Genomic DNA, 14875 nt, shown 5'->3' on the forward strand with positions numbered 1-14875 from the left:
ATGGCTGCCCCTACAGCAGGCTTCAAAAACATGGCCACCGCCAACCAATAGAGAGCCAGGTTTCCTTTCCCAGGAACCCAAGGGGCTGGAGAGTCGAAAAAGGGGGCGGGGTTTGTCGATGGAGTTTGATAATACTCCTGCTGCCCACGGTTTCCCAAGATTAACCGCTGCTGCCTGTAAAAGGAGAGGGAAGTTTCATCCTGCTACGGTAGGTCCACACTGTGCAGCACTGGGCACGCCATAGTACTGTGCAGCACGGGGCATGCCATAGTACTGTGCAGCACTGGGCACGCCATAGTACTGTGCAGCACTGGGCACACCATAGTACTGTGCAGCACTGGGCACGCCATAGTACTGTGCAGCACTGGGCACGCCATAGTACTGTGCAGCACTGGGCACGCCATAGTACTGTGCAGCACTGGGCACGCCATACATAGTACTGTGCAGCACTGGGCACGCCATAGTACTGTGCAGCACTGGGCACGCCATAGTACTGTGCAGCACTGGGCACACCATAGTACTGTGCAGCACTGGGCATACCATAGTACTGTGCAGCACTGGGCATACCCCGCTTTGGTGACCAGTGACTTCTATCAGCAATGTACTAAGTTACAGACATATCCGCCTCTGAGGCATGCCCTATGGACCATTATCTAGGCTACTTTCCAAAATACCACAATCACAGTAACTTATGCTGGGTACACCGATGGCCCAATCAAGCGACACACCCACAGACCGAGCGGAAAATTTTAGTAAGCATCCACCGCCATCACAACCGGGTGGGCGTTTATATTTGCCCGCCCAGTTGTAATGTCGGTATCTGTGTTTCCTGCCAGCCAGTGTATGGGTCAGTCAGTGGGTCATCCGTACATACCGGCGGATGTGCACAATATATATCTTATGTGTACACTCAACCAAACACATTTAACAATATATAGTTTGTCGGCTGTACTATCAATATATTGCATAGTGTGTGCCCAGCATTACTGTGGTTCTGCCTTTGTGCAATGAGAGTAATGTTCATTCTAATAACTAGCAGCAGATAATGTGCACAGAATGATAATTATGTATAAAGGGGGTGCGGGCAGCATGGATAATATGTGACTGGGCAGGATGTGGTGCTGTGAGGTGGACATTGGAGGGACTGTCAGGTGGTTATTCTACGTATATTGCTTTCTATATTTTATATCAGTCACTAGAATTGTCTCTGTCAGGCAGGGCTGGTAGGTTATGTATTTGACTATAGCTCTTAGACAATGGGCACGATTCTATTCTATGTGATGTGAATAGCGCCGGGAGTGAGCTCCCGGAGCTATTCAATACACCGCGCTGCCAAGTCCGACTAGGATTTCTTCTCGCATCCCCCCGGGGATGAGAGCAGAAATCCGACAAAAGTCCCGGCGCGAGGCTGTTTTCTGCCCTTAGCGCCAGGAAAACAGCATTGCGCCGGGAAGTTAGGTCGGGGAATGCCCGTTATCGCGCCTTAAACAGGGTGTTTAGTCGCGAGAACGGCCATTCTCCGACTAAGTGAAACCGAAAGATTGCATAAGAAAAGAGGTGTGTTAAACCTCTAGGATGGGGGCCGGCATGTATGCAAATTACTGTTTAGAGTTAGCCTATCGTTAGCAGGGGCGGGTTTTCAATAGAGACATTATATAAGGGGCTAGAAGTGAGGGCCAAAGCCTCTTTGTTCCAGATTCCTCCAGGACAGGGAAGTGCATTTTGTCAGTTGTCATTTTCCTTAATAAAACTCTCTTAGTGCTTCTCCTTCTTCTCCTTCTTCTCTCCTCCTTTTCCTTATTGTATTTAGTCTCTTTTCATTTACTTCATATCATTGCTTTTACTTTTCCTTTCTGTCCTCAATCACTGTCTTTTCTGATTTCTTGTTCTGCTGGGGGTGGGTGTAGCTATGTCCTGCCTAGTAATGAGCCTCCCCAGACCCTGGTCCCTGGCTCCACAGTGTCCCCATGTTATTAGGAGCTGCAGGTGTGGTTCCCCTATTGATAGTTCTATCCCCCCTCAGGCTGCAGCAGCTTTGTGGAAGGTGTGCCAGTGTGGGGGAGGGGTGCTTCCCTTTAGTCCTTAATGCCCCTGGTCAATATTATCTTTGTGGCTGCAATGGCCAGCACCATAGGCAAATGCAGGAGGGGTTTATGAGTGCCTTGCCTGAACCCCCCCTCAGCCCACACCATGATGACTACAATAGAAATAGCATATAATACTAAAGTTGCATGTTTTTTAGGATCCCCTCAGTGTCACAAATGAAATAACTAGCACTACAGTCTCTGTTGATCTTTTAAATGTGTCAGCCAGTAGAAAAAGTTAAAAAGCCAGTAATGAATATTGTTGTGCACCAACTAGATCTGGAAAACATGCACTGTACGGGGTGCACTGATATGGATCACCTATTGGATCAATTATTAATACTGGATAATACACCATCCAGTACATAGGGGGACCAATCTGTGCATCTGTTTCCAGGACAGTGCATGGTTTCTTTTTCTGCCCTCTCCCAGATTCCCCAACTTGCTCATATGATCTGTAAAGGAGCCGGCACATGAAATAAAAAGATTCAGCTCAGACAGGATGGCTCTACTTCTACATATAATTACTTACTGTGTTTGCTGGTCCTGTATATGCCAGAATTATATCATTCAGTACATTCGTATGATGTATTTTATAGATGGTCTAAGTGCTGATTATGCCCTCTTAATGGTAGAAAACAGTTGCAGCAAACAGTGTCAGTATTATGCTGGGCATTGAGGTATCATTGGGGGAATAGAATGCTTTAGCGATGCGTTATATGACAGTAAGGGGTAATGGCTTTGACACTGCTTTATTTATCTATAGCACCTAAGATCTAGCTTTTATCTCCTTTGAATCATTATTATCAGCCAATAGAGGAGATTGTATTATATACTGTATTCTGAGCATTTAACTTACAAAATAGACAGAATACATGTGCTACAGTGAATTTCTACAGGGTGCACAGCTTATTATTGCAATCACTGCCCCAAGCAGCTATCACCGGGAAGCTCCATTCTCAGCTATGCTCCTACTTCGACAAATATACATTGCTGGAGGTCACGCAGCCTTCGCGTCCTGCCTTTGAGGGGTACAACGCGTGCAAAGCAGCTAGTTCAGTTCGTCAGGGCTAACAGCAGGCGTCTGGGGAAAATGCTTCGCCTTTAATAATTCCACATTAAAATGTCGTTTTCGTCACCTCTGCTTGCGATGTGGTGGCAATCACCCAGTTGCCAAGTGTTTCAAGGGGGGTGCCCAGCAGCAGCCTGCACAGCCAGCAAAAGGCACAAGTGCTAAGTAAAGTTCCATCCCCTGTCCGTGTCACAGCGATAGCAAAATGGTTGAGTTGGTACCCGGTTCTGCAGGACGCAGAATTTTCGTTAAAAGGCTTCAGTTTTGGTTTTCGTTTACCTATTTGCAGGGATGTCGACACATATTCGCCTAGAAATTTGAAGTCTGCCTTTGAATTGCCTCACATTCTTAGGGAAAAAGTGGCTGGCGAGGTTAGCGCAGGCGCATTGCTGGGCCTTTTGCAGAACCCCCATTAGGGATCTTGTGAATTCCCCGGTGGGAGTGGTTCCCAAGAAAATTCCAGGAAAATAAGGGCTCATGCAACATCTGTCTTATCCGCCAGGCTCGTCAGTAAATTATGCCATACCAGTTGAGGTTTCCTCGGTGTACCAGTCTTTTGACGATGCTTTGGACGTCATTAGGTGTTATGGTCTGGGCGCACTGATGGCTAAGATAGATGTTGAGTCAGCTTTTCGTCTACTTCCTTTGCACCCAGAGTCATTCCAGTTTATGGGTTTTTAGCTTGGACAACGGATATTGCATAGACAAATGCTTGCCTATGGGGTGTTCTGTGTCCTGTGCGTTTTTCGAGCATTTTAGCACCTTCCTACACTGGTGCGCGGAATTTATTTATTTAATTTTTGCGGTAGTCATGGAATAGCCCACTATCTCGATGACTTTCTGTGTGTCGGCCCTTCCGGTTCAGGCAGATGCAGTTATCTTTTGTTTTCTTTACGAGCGCTGTTTTTTCATTTGGAGTTCCCGTTGCTGTGGACAAAACGGAGGGCCCTTCCCCTTGTCATTCCTGGGTATCGAGATCTGTACCTCGGTGGGTTCTTGTCGCATTCCTCTCGATAAGCCTGTCAAGTAATGCCATAGCGGAATGCACGGCTTCCAGTAGAATTACCCTGCGGCAGGCGCAATCCCTCCTGGGCCTGTAAAGTAATTCCAATGGGCAGAGCTTTTTCACGTAAATTGGAAAGGGCCACGGCTGGTGTCACTAACCGAGACATTTGCTACGTTTATCCTCAGAGATTAAGCAGGACCTCTCTGTCTGGGTCTCGTTTCTTCGGGATTTTAATGGCGTTCGGTTGTGGATGTCTCCAGCCGCTGACAATTTGCGGCTGCAGCTGTTCACAGACGCAGCAGGCACCACGGGGTTCGGATGTTACCTTGATGGCTCCTGGTGCGTTGGCCGTTGGCTGGAAGAATGGGTGGGAAAGGGTTTGACTAAGGACTTACTCCTTCTCAAACTCTTTCCCATAATGGTTTCCTTGGAAATCTGGGGGGAATGGTTACGCAATCGCAGCATCATTATCAGGTGGGACAACCTGGGCATGGTCCATGCGATACAATCAGCAACATGCGGCTTCCCTGCTGGTTTTGCGCTTGCTAGCGCAGCTGTGCTCACATGTTTGCGCTGTAACATCATGTTTAAGGCAAGACACGTTCCTGGGGTGGAGAATGAGATAGACGATGCGTTATCACGTTTCCAGTGGGCTAGGTCCCGATCTGTGGCCCTGGTGCTGACGTTGTGCTTTGCCTCTCTTATGTTTGGCAGGTGATCGAGCCGGCATGGAGGGCTAAGCAGAACAGTCTTTAGCCCCCTCCACGTTGCGAGCATATCGGCAGGCATGGAATGAATGGAAAGATTATTCCCGTAGCAGCAAACAGGCAGGTAAGAGTCAGCATCATTCGATGCTTTCTTTTATTTGGAGTCTCCGTTTGGCTGGCAGATCCAGGGCTTCTGTTGCGCGCTCTTTGGGGGGCATTGCATTTTATTGTAAATTGAAGGGCCAACCTGACTTTACTAAAAGTTTTCTGATAGTGAAGGCTTTAAAGGGTTGGGCACGGGTCTCCCGGCCAGTAGCTGACCGTAGGAGACCTGTGGACGCTCATCTGCTTCCGGCAGTATTAGGGGCGGTTCTCGGAGTGGCTCTTACTGCGTATGAGGCGGTCCTGATTCAAGTGGTGTTTTCGGAGGCTTTTCACGGCACCTTGAGGGTATCGGAGCTGGTGGCATCATCCAAATGGGTTGATGCCGCCATGCTCCTCTCGGATATCCTGGTCAGTGAGAGGTCTGTTCTCTGTAGGATTCGGCAGTCAAAGACCGACCAGACTGGTAGGGGTAGGTGGATCTCGTTGGGTCCATCTAGGGACGAACAGATCTGCCCCGTGGCACTAGCTATGCGGTATGAGTTATTGCGGCCGGATGTTCCTGGTTCATGACTCATGCATATGGACAGGACTCCGCTTACCAAATACCAGTTTGGTTGGTTTTTGAAGAGGTGTGTATCAGTTTTAGGCCTCCCGCCTCAAGATTTTGGTACACACTCGTTTCTGATCGGAGCCGCAACTTCGGCGGCAGCTGCGGGTTTCTCGGCATCAGAAATTAAGGCCCTAGGACATTGGAAATCGGATAGTTATAAAGGTTACATTCAACCTAGGCATGAAGGCCCTTTGTTTAAAGTCATTTCACAGTCTGTTCCGGTTACGTTTATATTTTATGCTTGCCTGGTTTTTGTCTTGTCTCATGTACTGTCCTGTCTTGTCTGTTACCCCTGTCCGTCCTACTCGGGATTAGCTACTCGCCATTGCTGGCAATGGGAGTCTTGAGGGATTTTACAATTTTTACCTGAACTGACGGATTCAATTCGGCTATTCTCAATCATTTAATTAGGCCATAGTCCATCCCTCAGCAGGTTTTTATTTTACCTCTTGCCGAGTTCACCTGTTTTTTCCCAATTCCCCCCCACCCATTCTTCCCCTTTGTGTCTTCTGTTTGTCTCAGCCACTTCAAATAGTAAAGTCGGCGACCAATAGAAAATTTTTCTTTTTGGCAGATACTCACTTATGTTCTATCAGATCCCACTAATACACCATAAAATTTTATTGTTTTATGACAATTACTAATTTTTTATTTACTGCTTTCCTCCACCTTTAGGATTGCTCTTTGACACGCAGGACATTTGGGTTATAGGCCACTCATATATTTTCTGGGCTGCTAGGTTTGAGTTCAGATCAAGCTCCAATTTTTGAATATTCAGCTAGGGTCCGTTGGATAGGTTCCAGAGGTATGAGATGGCATTCCTTTTGTCCTAAACTGTTAGAGTATGCAAGGCTTTTTGGTAGGCCACGTATTTTGGTGGCTTATTTAGGAGGCAACGACTTAGGGCAGAGGTCCACTGTAGAATTACGAGTTGATATTGTCAACGATTTGGCGAGGGTGCTATCGGCCTGGCCCTTGTGTAAATTAATTTGGTCTTGCATTGTACCTCGACAGGTCTGGCGTGGGGTTAGGAGTTTTCCTGCTAATGACGAAGCTAGGAAGAAACTTAATTTCGCAGTTGCCAAATTTGTGATGGCCAATTATGGCCGTTTCATTTACCATAATAACATTCAATTTCGATTTAGTTATATGTATAGACCTGATGGAGTTCATTTAACAGAGGAGGGTGTGTCATTGTTTATTGGGGATCTTTTTGAGGAGTTGGCGTTATTGGGGTAGTACTTGGTATGGTGGCGGTGCGGCGGTTCTATAAGCTGAACCTTGCTGTGGCGGGAAAGAACGGCAGTTCACCAGTCCAGGTGCAATTATGATTTAAGGGCGCTCCCTTCGTTGACTGGTAGTTGGCTGTACCAACCTAACGGGGGGCAGTATCATCACCTAAACGGGTGGGTAGTCAAGTTAGAGGGTGAGCGTTACCTTTTGTGTTTGACATGGTTTACATGGTTATGTGTATGCACTCTGGGCGATCTACGCCTGCTATGTCTTTTGTTGTTTGTGTGTGGGCATAGCAGATCTAGCTGATTTCTGGCCGTCCTTTCTTTGCCACCATACATCCTTAATTAATCTAAGAATTAATAAATAATATTAATTTCTCCAATAAATCGCCATCAAGTTATCTGCCAAATCCACGTCTCAGTGTCTTTATTTTATGTTAGTATGATAAGTGGTTTGCACACATGACAACACCTCATCCGATAGAAGGTTTAGTGAAACCGAAAGATTGCATAAGAAAAGAGGTGTGTTAAACCTCTAGGATGGGGGCCGGCATGTATGCAAATTACTGTTTAGAGTTAGCCTATCGTTAGCAGGGGCGGGTTTTCAATAGAGACATTATATAAGGGGCTAGAAGTGAGGGCCAAAGCCTCTTGGTTCCAGATTGCCCACCCTCCCTTCCCTTTGCAATTATTGGCAGGTTGTTGTAGTTAATTATGTAGTGGCGGGAAAGAACGGCAGTTCACCAGTCCAGGTGCAATTATGATTTAAGGGCGCTCCCTTCGTTGACTGGTAGTTGGCTGTACCAACCTAACGGGGGGCAGTATCATCACCTAAATGGGTGGATAGTCAAGTTAGAGGGTGAGCGTTACCTTTTGTGTTTGACATGGTTTACATGGTTATGTGTATGCACTCTGGGCGATCTACGCCTGCTATGTCTTTTGTTGTTTGTGTGTGGGCATAGCAGATCTGGCTGATTTCTGGCCGTCCTTTCTTTGCCACCATACATCCTTAATTAATTTAAGAATTAATAAATAATATTAATTTCTCCAATAAATCGCCATCAAGTTATCTGCCAAATCCACGTCTCAGTGTCTTTATTTTATGTTAGTATGATAAGTGGTTTGCACACATGACAACACCTCATCCGATAGAAGGTTTATCACCGCGCACAATTGAATAGCTGTGGGAGCACTCTCCCGGCGCTATTCACATCGCATAGAATAGAATCGTGCCCAATGATTTTTCATTACACGTTTAAATCGCATCCCCATTAGATAAACCGCGACTATTTTGCAATTGTAGTGCACTGGTAGAAAAGTCTGGGCCTCCTGATTGCATTTGCCCCCCAGACTAAAAGTTGCCAGCCAGCCCCTGGGCAGGTCTATTGTTTGGATGGTTTGTCTGTTGGTTTTGTGGCTGATTTTCGTTCGATTTTCAAACCGACTGTTAGCACATCCGGAGATACTGTAGTCTCCTCTGTAGAAGTATCGATGTTTGGTCGATTCTCGGTTTTGGTCGCGAATCTGTTTTATAGTCAGGCGTGCCTTTAGTAAATTTTTGATTTGTAAAAACTAATGAAAATCGACTACAACAGCTAAAACAAAAACACAAAATCGACCAAAACTAACCCCATAGTCTTTCACGAGCATGTCAGAAATTGAGATTACAGATGTTAGGGATCAACCACAGGACAGGAGCTCTGGGCCTGATTCAGAGCCGGACGCTATTTGCGCTCGCTCGTTCAGAAAAAGGGGCCGGCTATTTAAATTGAGCGCTCGCTCTTTGCGGTCTGTTGACGCCTCTATGTCTGAGCGATCGAATGAAACATGCGCTCACTATTTTGTAAAGACAACCCCCTGGCCGCTCGCATCCTACGTCATCTCCGCTATTTATTTGATTAATCGAGTACATCGAAAGGCGTCTGAACTGCTCGCAGTGCTTGTGGTTGGATTTTCCTACCGTAATCATGCGAACAGTTCAGGCTAAGAAACAACCCAGTGACGTGGTCGATGACGCTGCTTTGTTAATTATGCACACCCTTAAAACGCCCGTTTTGACCGTTTTGCACGCCTGCGTTCGGATCACCACTCCCCGTTTTCAAGCACCTTCCCCTGTTACCACCCACAAACGCCTCATCCTGTCACTCAAATTAGCAGGCACTCGCTATTTTGCGAGCGCTCGATTTCCGACCGCAATGACTGGTTGGCGCATGCGCATTACGACCCATGCGCAGATGTGCGAACATCACTCTGAGCGAACGAGCGGCCGCTTACGAGCGGCTCTGAATCAGGCCCTCTGTGAGGAGCAACAAAGGTAGATCACCTAAAGCACAGGTTCTCAAACTCGATCCTCAGGACCCCAAAAAGTGCATGTTTTCCAGGTTTCCTCACATAGGGCTCTATTTACTACAATCCGCATATTGAATGCGGATTGTAGTGTGATATTACCGAGTGAATTCGCATTGTGAATTCAGGTAATATCACAGGGATTTACTATAAATCCCTTGCAGGGACAGAGCTTGCGATAAAGCTCTGCCCCTGCGGATCCCGTCCGCACTCTAGTCGCGGTATTTTCGGAAAAAATACCGCGACTAAGAGCCCGCGCATGCGCCGACCGACCACCGCTACTACCCCCCCACCGACGCTAAGCCCCGCCCCCCCGGTGCTAAGCCCCGCCCCCCCACGATCGCGGACCCCCCGCGACCCCCCCCTGCGACCCCCCCCTCCCTTCATTACACTTACCTGCATCCTCCTGGCCTCCGGTGGTCTTCTCCGGGCTTCCCGATCAGGTGATCTCCCATACTGCAGTGGGGCCCGATCACCTGATGACCGGGCCCCAGTGCACTGTGGGAGACCAGCTGACCGGAGAGGAGCCATCACCGGAGGCCTGATCACCGGTCCCTGGATTCAGGTGAGTGAAAAAAAAAAAAATGTTTAATTTTTTTTTTCTTTTTTCTTTTTTTTACAGCAATCAGCTTGCGGTCTATTTAGACCACATAGCTGATTACTGGTACCGGCTCCCGCCTCTGCTCTCCCCGTTAGAGCAGAGTGGGAGCCCGGTAACCGGGGAAGACCCTGGATAACGCCACCTCCAGGTGGCGTTATTATCACAGGGCTTCCCCCGGTATTTTTTTACAATTTATTTTTAGTAACTTGCACACAGATCACATTTCCCATTACAATTATGGGAAATGCGATCTGCTTTACTAAAAATAAGTGATACTGGGGGTTGGAGTAGAATTTTACTAATTCTACTCCAATTGCCCTGTAATAAATACAGGTGAAACTAAAATAATGTGAAAAGGGTGTGAAAACACCCTTTTTCACTTTATTTTAGTAAAAATAATGTTAATAAATAGAGCCCAGAGTCATAAGTGAAATAATTAGTTACATCAGTGAAACTTTTAATATGTGTTGGTGAGTAATGAATACACTTGTGCACCTGCTAAGTGACCTGGAAAACGTGAACTGTGTGGGGTCCTGAGGACCAAGTTTGAGAACCACTGCCCTAAAGGATACAATGAGGAATTTGCTAACTTTGCTCTAAACCTCAAACTGTACAAGAAGCAAAGTCAAGCAGCAACTTTGAGAAATGGAAATCAGCCAGAGATGGAGAGCGTACAGCTTTGAGCATCAATGATGCAGACTATTGTAAAAGGCTGAGCAACCGAAAAACAGTCAAAAACAACAGGATCTTCTGCAAGAAATTAAACACAGATGGAAGTCTTGCTCGCTACAAAGTCCATCTTGTTGCCCAGGAATCAGGTGTTGACTACGGAGAAATCTTCTCACTTGTTGCAAGATACAGTACATTACATATGGTCATTGCTATATCTGCTATGTATGATTTACCACTGTACCATCTGGACTTTGGTTCAGACATCTCAAATGGTAAGCTAGGAGATTTACATGAAGCCACCGGAACATTACAATGTAAATGCATTTACAGAGGGAAGCGTATGTATGTTAGAAATCATTATATGCGCTTAAACAAAATGGCCGCTGCTGGTACATCAAACTTGACAGTGTATTGTTACAATTGTATGTTCTAAACCTGATCGATGCTTATACTACAAGTGGAAGGAGAAAAGTTTATTCATCATACAGTAGTTGTGTACATAGATTTATTTATCACTAGTTATTTATATAGTACAATATATATTTTGCAGCGCTTTTACAGAGAATATTTGGCATTCACAACAGCCCCTGCCCCAGTGGAGCTTACACTCTATAGCCCTCATTCAGACCCGGTCGCAAGCGCTGAGCGCTCGCAACCGGGTCGATGTTTAGGCCCTGCGCATGTGCAGCGGCCGCACTGCGCGTGCGCAAGCCCCGGAGCGAGAGAGAAATTCTCTCGTTCCGGAGCCCACTACAAAAGGGGCGGCTGTCGATGTTGATCGACAGCTTGGCCCGTTTTGTAGGTGTGGCAGGGGGGGTGGTTTCACAAACCACGTTTTGTGGGCGGCCGCACTGACATCAGCAGTGATGTCAGTGGGGAGATTCCTGCTCGATCAGAGCAGGAAGCTCCCTGGGGCTTGCGGTTGCCGAGACCCAACCTTAGGGTCTTGTCGCAAGCCCCGATGGTCGCGATGGTCTTGACCATCGCAACCATCAACCTGGTCGGTCGCTAAAGCTGTGGGTAGTAACCCACAGTTTAGCTAGCGACCAGGAGGCCGCACTTAAAAATACAAGCGGCAGCCCTCATTCAGAACGAGCGCTCGCTTCTTGCGAACGCCTCTGAATGAGGGCCTATATTCCCTACTGAAAGTACACACATACACATATACACTATGGTTATTTATTTATTCATTATTTTGTCAGGAGCCAGATAACCTACCAGTATATTTGTGGATTGTAGGATGAAACCTGAGTACCCTGAGGAAACCCACGAATGCACAGCGAGAACATGCAAACACCACACAGTTAGACCCAAGGTAGGAATTGAACCCATGACCTCAGTGATGTGCGGCAGTAATGCTAACCATTACACCATCCTTGCTGATTTGCTGCTTGCAGGGAAAGAATGCCAAATAGCTGAAGTCAAATTGTTGCTTGGTATTCAGGGCCTGATTCAGACCCGCTCGCAAGCGGGTCAATGTTTGGCCACTGCACATGCGCACGCCGGCTCCGACGTGCGCATGCGCGAGACCCAGCTAGCGACGGGCGCTCCAACGCTACGGGGCTCGCACCAAAGCGGGGCAGCTGTCGATTTTGATTGACAGCTTGCCCCGTTTTGGAGGCAGGCAGGGGGGTGGCTGGCCAAACGGAGGCATTTCCGAAGGAACACGAGTGATGTCAGTGGGCGAGTTTCCGGCTCTATATAGAGAAAAAAGCTCACTGGGGCTTGGCTTGAGGAAATGAGACCCTACCACAAGGGTCTCGTCGTAAGCCCCACAGCTAAGCGAGCGGCCAGGTGGCTGCACAAAAAAAAAAGCATCCGGCTCTGAATCAGGCCCTCCTACATGAAAATGGAGCGTCCTCCTTGACGCTCGCATTATGCGAGTGTCCATGATGATGGTCGCGATGGTCAAGACCCTGCGGTAGGGTCTCGCTGCCGCAAGCCCTGGAGTGATTTTGGCTCTATCAGAGTGCATACAGATTATGGGAGTGCATAATTAACAAAGTAGCGTCATGGCACATGTGACATGGGAGGTTTTTACACTGACATGATCGTAGAGCTTAAGAGAGGGTATGGTCAACCTTAAGCTCTACGACCAGTTCCGATGGTTCCCGATGGTCTCGACTAATCCTTATATGCCCGGAGATGACGTGCAATGCGTACGAGAAGGGGGCGTATTTTTTTGTCATCCGACCGCTTCCTCCCCTTGGTCGGCCAACTACCGATCTGAACTTAGGGACGCAACTTGCGAGGGAATCATTTGAATATCCGGCCCCTTTTTCCGTACGACCGTGCGGCCGCTTCGACCGACTCTGAATGAGGTCCACAGTAACTTGTCCAAGTCAACAAAAGACTGACACTGGGATTAGAACCTGGGTCCCCAGAAGGTCTATCACTGTCAACCTGTGTTGATGGTGAGGGCAGGAGGTGGACACGGGGGTCGTATGCCCTGAGCTCCAATCTCTTAGGGCGTTCTGTGCCTGCCACTGATCAACAGGACCAGATTACATGTTACTTGACATAAAACACAGACTGGCGCCCACCTGCCACCACCATGAGCGGGGTACTCAGGTGGATTAGCGAGTGAACCATGTTACACTACTTGATCTAGATTTCCTAGCATCATGCATGTACAGAGACTTCAAAAGAACCACACCCCCAGGGGACGGTCCTGTACCTGTCTTCCCCTTTGTGTGCCGGGTCAGGCATATAAGCATGGACACTAGTGTGTATAAATTGATCTGTCCATCAACAGAACACACTTTTAGTCAAATGAGCGTTTATTGGTGGAAACTGCGAATGCACCGTACTGTTCCATCTTGGGGGTGTGTATGACGACTTCCATGCTCGACCGTAGCGGTTACAGATTGATTATCGACATACTCGGGCATTATCTGACATTATTATAAAGAAGTAAGTGGCATGCCGCAAACCATACAGACAAGCATCAGCGAATGAGTGCGACTCGCAATCAGGCCCAACGTGCCTAGTTCCGGTTTTTGGTGACTCATTTATCATTGAGACAACGATTGGCCCCGAGATTTGGGCTTTTCAGTTCCTGTTCATGAAAAAAAAAAAAAAATAGATATATTTTATTTACCAAAAAAAAAAAAAATGTTATACCATAAAAAAAATACTCTTACCCCTATTTACATAACCGGAGATGTATCACATTAAATACAGTAATTATTTCTTGGTTTTTTTTCCTGTCAGTACGTTTAGCGCGTGATGTATATTCCAATGTTGCCGGCTTGCCAACGCTGGAGCGGGGAAAAGGCCTGTTCTGTAAAGATAATTCTGAAATAATATTTATAAAGCGAGCTCTGAATGAGAGGTCACGGCTAATCAATTATAGTCTCATTATTAAAGTCTACAGAGGGTTCCAGTAACGCTGCTCCATTCGCTGGCAGCCCCCGTTCAGCCGCGCTATCAGTGCGAGCGGCAGCTGCTTTGTCACCTGCGATGTTGCTACTATAAATGGGCCTTTAATTCTGCCCCCGGTGCTTAATAAATTGGTAAAACAGCTACATGAGGAACACATGTTATTTGTCTGAATGTGATTAGTGACAGCGCTGGGGACTGTGAAACCTGTCCATTACACTGACAATGCGGCCGAGCGATCAACTGTCTCCAAAGTCAAACACCTACCAACTAAAGCAAAAGGACATGGGCCCTCATTCAGAGCCGCTCGCTATTTGCGGTCGTTCGTTCTAAAACAAGGGGTGGCTATTCAAATGAACCGTTCGCTCTTTGCGGTCTGTTCACGCCTCTAGGTTTGAACGAGCGAGCAAAACTTGCGTTTGTTATTTTGAAAAATATGCCCCCTTGCCGCTCGCACCATACGTCATGTCCGCTATTTATTAGATTAATCGAGCACATCGAACAGCGTATGAACTGCTCGCTATTCTTGTGGTTGGTTTTTTCAACCGCTATTTTGCGAGCAGTACAGAGTATAAAAAAACAAGTGATGTGGTCAATGATGCTGCTTTGTTAATTATGCACACCCTTAAAACGCCCGTTTTGACCTTTAAGCACGCCTGCGTTCTAATTCCACACCCCCGTTTTCAAGCACCTTCCCCTGTTACCACCCACATACGCCTCCTTCTGTCACTCAAAATAGCAGGCATTCGCTATTTAGTGAGCACGCGATTTTCGGCCGCACTGACTGGTTCGCGCATACGTATTACAATCCGTACGCATGCGCAGTTGTGCGAACATCGCTCAGTGCGAACGAGCGGCTCTGAATGAGGGCCCTGGTTATATCAGTATTGGGGATTGTTACTGTGTAATACTTATTCCGACTCATGCACGTGAGCATTTTTGCACTCCATGGCACTGGTTCAGAGCCGCTCGCAAAAAAAGTGAGCGCTCGCTCTGAATCAGGGTAGGCCGCAAATGCTGTGGGCCAGGAGGCCGCGACCATCGGGCTTGCGACAA

At 47.3% G+C, this 14875-nt stretch overlaps 1 protein-coding gene across 1 annotated transcript in view; it reads left to right on the forward strand.

Moving 5' to 3' along the window:
• The window catches only part of LOC148453754 (uncharacterized), a 32003-nt gene extending 18176 nt beyond the window's left edge, over positions 1–13827 (forward strand). The window contains exons 5-6 of the mRNA XM_088461776.1: positions 10387–10710; positions 13652–13827. Coding sequence (XP_088317902.1) covers positions 10387–10710; positions 13652–13827 — 500 coding nt within the window. The remainder of the gene's footprint in view (positions 1–10386; positions 10711–13651) is intronic.
• The last annotated feature ends 1048 nt before the right edge of the window (positions 13828–14875 follow it).

The sequence above is a fragment of the Taudactylus pleione genome, unplaced genomic scaffold (genome assembly GCF_031769625.1).
Source record: "Taudactylus pleione unplaced genomic scaffold, aTauple2 ptg001095l, whole genome shotgun sequence".
NCBI lineage: Eukaryota > Metazoa > Chordata > Amphibia > Anura > Myobatrachidae > Taudactylus > Taudactylus pleione.